Source organism: Berghia stephanieae, chromosome 7 (assembly GCF_034508935.2).
Source record: "Berghia stephanieae isolate SIO BIC M18660-M18661 chromosome 7, UCSD_Bste_1.3, whole genome shotgun sequence".
NCBI classification, from domain to species: domain Eukaryota; kingdom Metazoa; phylum Mollusca; class Gastropoda; order Nudibranchia; family Aeolidiidae; genus Berghia; species Berghia stephanieae.
The window spans coordinates 3,914,945-3,923,027 of NC_088366.1; the positions used below are offsets into that span (position 1 = coordinate 3,914,945).

Here is an 8,083-nt window from a genome sequence, read left to right on the forward strand (position 1 = left end):
TTTTACTTTCTTTCTTTTTAAAAAAAAAATCTGGAGCTTTTTTATAGCGCAATATCTACTAAACGTGATAAATTAAAAAACAATTTAAGAAGCCGGGTGACTTTAATATAATTCATTCTGATTCTATAGATAGTATGCGTTTGGCTAAGAAGCTCACAACATTGTCATCCTGAAGTATAACGGATCAACACACACAACTATTTGTAACCTTGAACGTTTATAGTCTGGTTAATACAGTTTTGTGAGAACTACTCATCAACGCGAATGGCAAAAAAAAAACAACAAAAAAACAAAACAAAAAACAAACAATATCACAGACGCGAGTGACGTCAAATTCGTTCTATCTATTAATAAAACCCCGGCCATGTTTATCGGGGTGGTTTCAGAGTGTGTCTCAAATTCCGTGCTTTTTCATGTAGTAATAAAACTACCTGTTTATTATGGGATGTTAAAGAAATAATTGGAGAAAAATCTATTTCACTTGTTATTTATTAACTACAAATCAGTCAAAACTATTTTGATCGAATCTGATGTTTACATAACATAAAAGTGAAGACGTACCTGCTGTTGGTCGACAATTAATATTAGAACTTATTACGTAGACAAGATGGGGATATGATCATCTGATGTGCTTTTCAATTAATTAAATAAGCAAAATCTCGTGGACAGAATGTAAATCTAATTAAACAAAACATTCATTTTGTGCAAGCTGTTGCGTAATTAATTTTTATTCTTTGATTAGTGACGAAGACAGATAAACAATAATTAAATCATTTGAGATTAAGAGTTAGGTTGATTGGTGCATAAAGGTCCTATTAATCCTTTGACAGCCAAGACAACAAATGTGACCTATCGTCTGAAAACGGTATTATGTCGGAATGATTAAGGTGCTGAAAAAGGAGTTGATGGCCGGAAATATCAGCCTCCAATGAGTTTGTATGTTTTATTGAAGAGAATGAATGTCGTATCTTAGAATGATAAATAGCAATAGTTTAAATTTTAGACCAGTTTAGCTTTAATTCGCCTTTTTAGTATCTGGTTCATCCCGACATGATACCGTTTGGAGACGATGGGTTATAATTTAGTTTACCATTTCATCTAAATCAATTCATCAACTCAAACATAAAAATCAAGTCTACAAGCAGAATTCTCTCTTAAATTGATTTTATTGTCAAGTTGATATCAAGTTCTCGTTAAAAAAAACCAAACAAACAAAAACCAAAAACCAAAACAAAAAAACAACAAAAACAAACAAACAAAAAACCCAAAAATAAGCCAAAAAAAAAAAAAAACAAAAAAACAAAAACAACAAAAAACAAACATACCAAAACCAAAACCGAAATAAAACCCAAATCAAACAGACAAACAAACCAAAAAAAACCCCAAAACAACCCCCAAAAACAAAAATAACTAAAGAAAGCAAAACAAAATGAAACAAATAAAACACGACAAAACCAAAACAAATCAAAACAAAACAAAAGACCAAAATATTAAGATATAGATTCCATGATGACATCATTCTCTTCGGGTCCTTCTTTGGCGTGGGGGACTGTGATCGGATCTTTAGACAAGTCGGTGATGGTCACTTTATGATGACTTGGTGGGGATCGTTTTGATGTGTAGTAACTGTAGAAGATACAATACAATTGGTTTGATGGATGGATGGATGGATGGATGGATGGATGGATGGATGGATGGATGGATGTATGGATGGAGGGAAGGATAGATGGATGGATGGATGGAGGGATGGATGGATGGAGGGGTGGATGGAAGGATGGAGGGATGGATGGATGGATAGGTAGTTAGATTGATGGAAGGATGAGGGGATGGATAGACGGAGGGATGAAGGGATGGATGAATGGATAGATGGAAGGATGGGGCGAAAGATGGAAAAAGGAATGGAGGGATGTCGGGATGGATGGATGGATGGATGGACTGAAGGATGGATGGAGGGACGGAGAGATGGATGGGGGGATGGGGGGATAGATGGAGGGATGGATGGAGGGATGGGGGGATTGATAAAGGGATGGTGGGATGGATGAATAGATGGAGGGATGGATAGAGGTCCTTAGAGACCGTTTTTCTGTGTTCCCACTGTAAAATATACAATTGGCTTAATGGATGGATGGATGGATGAATGGATGGCTGATTGGATGGATGGGCGGATGGATGAATTGATGGTGGATGGATGAATGGATGGCTGGATGGATGGATGAGTGGATGAATGGATTGGTGGATGGATGAATGGATGGATGGATGGGTGGATGGATGGATGGATGGGCGGATAGATGAATTGATGGATGGATGGATGGGTGGATGGATGGATGGGTGGACGGATGAATGGATTGTTGGATGGATGAATGTATGGGTGGATGGATGGTAGGATGAATGGATGGGTGGATTGAGGGATGGATGGCTGGATGGAGGGATGGATGGGTGGATGGATGGATGGATGAAAGGTTGGATGGGTGTATGTGAATAAAATTGATGTGTGGATGGATGGATGATATATATCACGTAACAGACGTCGTGTCACGTCCTGCAAGCTTTTAGCCAGGGATCGCTTGTAAAATGCCTTTAGCACGTTTAGTGGATATAGCGCTATATCAAAAAAGCTCTAGATTAAAATTCAGAAATGTGTGGAACGGGCAATTGTATCAATAATGATGAGAAAAATAGGTATGGAGAAGTGCCAGTTGTAAACAGAGAATAAAAAGTCACGGGGTCAGTGCCAAACTCAGGATCCAATTGACACGACACCCTCCGCCTGGCCGAGAGAGAGAGAGAGAGAGAGAGAGAGAGAGAGAGAGAGAGAGAGAGAGAGAGAGAGAGAACAAGAACTCTTATGTAAGAAATCATAAATTGTTAAGAGAAAGCTTGTTTGTAAGGTTGACGGATAGACAGACAGACAGATAGATAGATAGCCAGTTATAATATAGAAAGAGAGAGTGATATATAAATATATTGATAGATAGATATATAGATCGATAGACAGATAAATAGATAAGCAGTCAGACAGAAAGATAGATAGATAGACAGATAGACATATAGATAGATAGATAGGCAGATAGACATATAGATAGATAGACAGACAGATAGATAGACAGATATATAGATAGATAGATAGATAGATAGATAGATAGGCAGACAGATAGATAGATAGGTAGATAGATATATAGATAGATAGAATAAGGGATAGATTAAAAAAGATAGACAGATATTGGCCAATAGCTCAGTCGGTTGTTCGACTCACTGTTCTCTCACTCTATCTCTCTCTCTCACTCTCTCTCCCTCTGTCTCTCTCTCTCTCTCTCGGCCAGGCGGAGGATGTCGCGTCAATGACCACGTGACTGTTTATTCTCTGTTTCAATCTGGCACTTCATTGACTAAATGGAAACATACGTACCGACAAGTCTCGCAGCAAATCTCACTGAAAAGCCCACATACATCATAGATCGGATATTTCCCACAGTTTCTCGCTTTATCGCCATATTCACAGCCTGGGGAAAGTGGAGCGACAAGTAATCATCATAGTCTTCATCATCATCATCATCGTCATCATCATCATCATCATCATCATTATTATCATCATCATCATCATCATCATCATCATCATCATCATCATCATCATCATCATCATCATCATCATCATCATCATCATCATCATCATCATCATCATCATCATTATCATCATCATGATCATCATCAGCATCATCATTATCATCATCAAGATCATCATTATTATCATCATTATCATCATCATCTTCGCCGTCGTCATCATCATCATCATCATCATCATCGTCGTCGTCGTCGTCGTCATCATATGAGAATTCCCTCTCCTGCTCTCTCTCTTTCACTCTTCCTCTCTCTTGTATCTCTCACTCACTCTGTCTCTCTCTCTCTCTTCCTCTCTCTTGTATCTCTCTCTGTCTCTCTCTCTTCCTCTCTCTTGTATCTCTCTCTGTCTCTCTCTCTCTTCCTCTCTCTTGTATCCCTCTCTGTCTCTCTCTCTGTCTCTCTCTCTTCCTCTCTCTTGTATCTCTCTCTCTCTCTATCTCTGTCTCTTTCATCTCTACTGCTCACAATATTCCTGCACTACCATCACAACAATTTGTAGTTGGGCGGCTATGTTGTCTTGTGGTATGACACTCACTTTCGGATCGGAAGTTCCTGAGTTCGAGCCTCGCTCGGCGCATAGTTGATTATTTGGAAAAGGCTCTTTACTCACATTTTCTCAGCGTACACAGGTGTAAAATGAGAAACTGGCTATTAAGAGCGTTGTCTCTGTTGGAAAAAAATGTCATATCGGCTAACAGGCGTCATGTCTCATACTACATGTTACGTGTTACTGTTTGTTAGGAACCCTTTGGAAAGCGCTTTGAGCACGTTAAATGGATATTACGCTATATAAAAACTCAAGTTTTAAAATAAATATGTGACTCCTCGTCTGAAAAAGGTATCATGTATGAATGATTAAGATGCTGAAAATGGAGTTTATGGCCGGAAATATCAGCCTTGCAATGAGTTTGTATGTTTTATTGAAGAGAATGAATGGCGTATCTTAGAATGATAAATAGCAATAGTTTAAATTTTAGACCAGTTTAGCTTTAATTCGGCTTTTTAGTATCTGCTTCATCCTGGCAAAATACCGTTTTTAGACGATGAGTCGCATATAGTGGAGCCCGGTGTTAGGTTTACAAACCTGGGATATCCCGTCTCTTCGGACCACATGTACGACAACACCGTTCTCTGTGCACCCAGTCCTTGTAACATTTGTAGTCATCAGTGCCGATGTACTGTGGACACGTCTGACCACGGTCGTAGATGGACTCGGATTGAATATCGCCAAACACACAGTCTGGGGGTGGGGATGGGTGGTGGTCGTGGTGGGTGGGGGGGGGGGGGGGTACAAAGAATATAAGGTTAGTCACAGTCGATGGGTTAATGGATGGAGGGTTGGTGGGTAGATGGATGGAAGGATGGATGGGTGGATGGATGTGTGGGTGGATGGATTGATAGATGGATGGGTGGGTGGGTGGATGGATGTGTGGATGGGTGGGTGGATGGATGTAAGGATAGGTGGATGGATGTGTAGGTGGATGGATGAGTAGGTGGGTGGATGGATGGATGGATGTGTGGATGGGTGGGTAGGTGGGTGGTTGGGTGAATGGATGGAAGGATGGATGGGTGGATGGATGTGTGGGTGGATGGGTGGGTGGATGTGTGGGTGGATGGATTGATAGATGGATGGGTGGGTGGGTTGATTGGTGGGTGGGTGGATGGATGTGTGGATGGGTGGGTGGATGGATGGAAGGATAGGTGGATGGATGTGTAGGTGGATGGATGAGTAGGTGGGTGGATGGATGGGTGGATGGATGGGTGGATGGATGCGTAGGTGGGTGGGTGGATGAATGGATGGATGGGTGGGTGGATGGGTTGATGGATTGATGGGTGAATGGATGGGTGGATGGAAGGAAGGATAGATGGATGGATGTATAGGTGGATGGATGAATAGGTGAGTGGGTGTATAGATGGGTCGGTGGATGGGTGGATGGGTGGATGGATGGATGGATGGGTGGATGAGTAGGTGGGTGGATGAATGGGTGGATGGATGGGTGGATGGATGGGTGGATGGATGGGTGGATGGATGGGTGGATGGATGGATGGGTGAATGGATGGGTGGATGGATGGATGGATGGGTGGATGAGTAGGTGGGTGGATGAATGGGTGGGTGGATGAGTGGATAGATGGGTGGATGGATGGGTGGATGGATGGGTGGATGGATGTGTGGATGGATGGGTGGATGGATGGGTGGATGGATGCGTAGGTGGGTGCATGGTTGAATGGATGGATGGGTAGGTGGATGGGTGGATGGATGGATGGGTGAATGGATGGGTTGGTGGGTGGGTGGATGGACGGTTGGGTGAATGGATGGGTTGGTGGGTGGATGGATGGATGGGTGAATGGAAGGGTGGGTGGATGGATGGGTGGATGGGTTGATGAGTAGGTGGGTGGATAGATGGGTGGATGGATGCGTAGGTGGGTGGGTGGTTGAATGGATGGATGGGTGGGTGGATGGGTGGATGGATTGGTGGATGGATGGGTGGATGGGTGGGTGGATGGATGGGTGGATGGGTAGGTTGCTGGATGGTTGGATAGGTGATTGGATGGATGGATGGATGGGTGGGTGGATGGATGGATGGATTGGATGGATGGATGGGTGGATGGGTGGGTGGATGGATGGATGGGTGGGTGGGTGGGTGGATGGGTGGGTGGGTGGATGGATGGATGGGTGGATGGGTGGGTGGATGGATGGATGGGTGGGTGGGTGGGTGGATGGGTGAGTGGCTGGGTGGATGGGTGGGTGGATGGGTGGATGGGTGGATGGGTGGATGGATGGATGGGTGGGTGGATGGGTGGATGGATGGATGGATGGATGGATGGGTGGATGGATGGATGGATGGATGGGTGGATGGATGGATGGGTGCATGGGTGGGTGGATGGATGGATGGATGGGTGGATGGATGGATGGATGGGTAGATGGATGGATGGATGAATGGATGGGTGGATGGATGGGTGGATGGATGGATGGATGGATTGGTGGATGGATGGATTGATGGGTGGATGGATGGGTGGGTGGATGGATGGATGGGTTGGTGGATGGATTGATGGGTGGGTGGATGGATGGATGGATGGATGAATGGATGGATGGGTGGATAGATAGGTAGGTGGATTGGTGGATAGATTGATGGGTGGGTGGATGAATTGATAGGTGGATGGATGTATGGATGGATGGGTGGATGAATGGATGGGTGGATGGATGGGTGGGTGGATAGATAGGTAGGTGGATTGGTGGTTGGATGAATGGATGGGTGGATGAATGGATGGGTGGTTGGATGAATGGATGGGTGGATGGATGGGTGGGTGAATTCTGTTCCAATACTTAATGTTATATAGTAAAAATAGAAATAGGTGACATTATAATTCCTTTAGTGGGATGGATGATGAAACACTTGCTGGCATGACAATGTCTATAATGATAGAGAAAAGAAGAGTTTTTATAAAGAGCAAAATCTTCTTTATGTGCTCAAAGCACTTTACAATGATTTCCTAGCCAACAGCAACACGTAACATTTAGGACACCTCTTAGGCGAATTTACAATTGTTCTCCGGGAGAGACTACGCTGTTGACGGCCAGATACTCATTTTACACATTAGTACGGTTAGATAATGCGCATGAAGACCCTTCTCCAAGGTCTCAACTATGCGCCGAGCGAGGCTCGAACCCATGACCTTCCGATCCAAAAGCGAGTGTCATGCCACTAGTCCACATAGCCACACCGAGAATACACAACGTTAGTCCTACTTGTGTCTACTTCTGTAGGGATGGATGACGTCACACATCTGCCTTTTTCACATCTCTGTAATACAACACAATAGGACATTATTAAGAGGTTTATTATATATATATATATATATATATATATATATATATATATATATATATATATATATAGTACAGAAATATCGTTATTCGTCCAATGGGGAAATGTGTCTTTATGGTCCATGCCAAGGGTAGAATGGAGTAAATCAAGTGTCAGCCGCAGTGCAGCGCCACAAACTGTAAAGCCTACTTCCTGCAAAGCTTGGGACACGCTCTCTATCTGCCTATCAATCTATTTATCCATTATCTATCCATCTAGCTATCCATCCATCTATCTATCTATCTGTCAATCTATCTATCTATCCATCTATCTATCTGTCTATCTAGCAATCTATCTATCTATCTATCTATCTATCTATATATCTATATATCTATCTATCTATCTATCTATCTATCTCTATATCTTTCCATCCATCCATCTATCCATCCATCCATCCATCCATCCATCTATCTATCTATCTATCTAGCAATCTATATATCTATCGATCACTTAATCAATTAATCAATCAATGAATTAATCAACCAATCAATCAATCTATCTATCTACCTACTCATCTGTCTATACTCTGCAATAATACTGTCATTAGTCAATAGCACAAACATTCTAGACCCAAGATAAGCCATTACACCATAGACCTT

General features: G+C 42.6%; 2 protein-coding genes across 2 annotated transcripts in view; one reads left to right on the forward strand and one right to left on the reverse strand.

Annotated features, from left to right (window-relative positions):
- Nucleotides 1-8,083, forward strand: part of LOC144976381 (uncharacterized) — a 212,554-nt gene that overhangs the window by 57,891 nt on the left and 146,580 nt on the right. The gene's annotated exons all lie outside the window — the stretch shown is intronic.
- The window catches only part of LOC144976382 (metalloprotease mig-17-like), a 29,361-nt gene continuing 22,425 nt past the window's right edge, over nt 1,148-8,083 (reverse strand). The window contains exons 11-14 of the mRNA XM_078920644.1: nt 7,367-7,421; nt 4,703-4,858; nt 3,407-3,500; nt 1,148-1,626 (exon numbers count right to left, since the gene is read on the reverse strand). Coding sequence (XP_078776770.1) covers nt 1,491-1,626; nt 3,407-3,500; nt 4,703-4,858; nt 7,367-7,421 — 441 coding nt within the window. The 3' untranslated portion in view covers nt 1,148-1,490. The remainder of the gene's footprint in view (nt 1,627-3,406; nt 3,501-4,702; nt 4,859-7,366; nt 7,422-8,083) is intronic.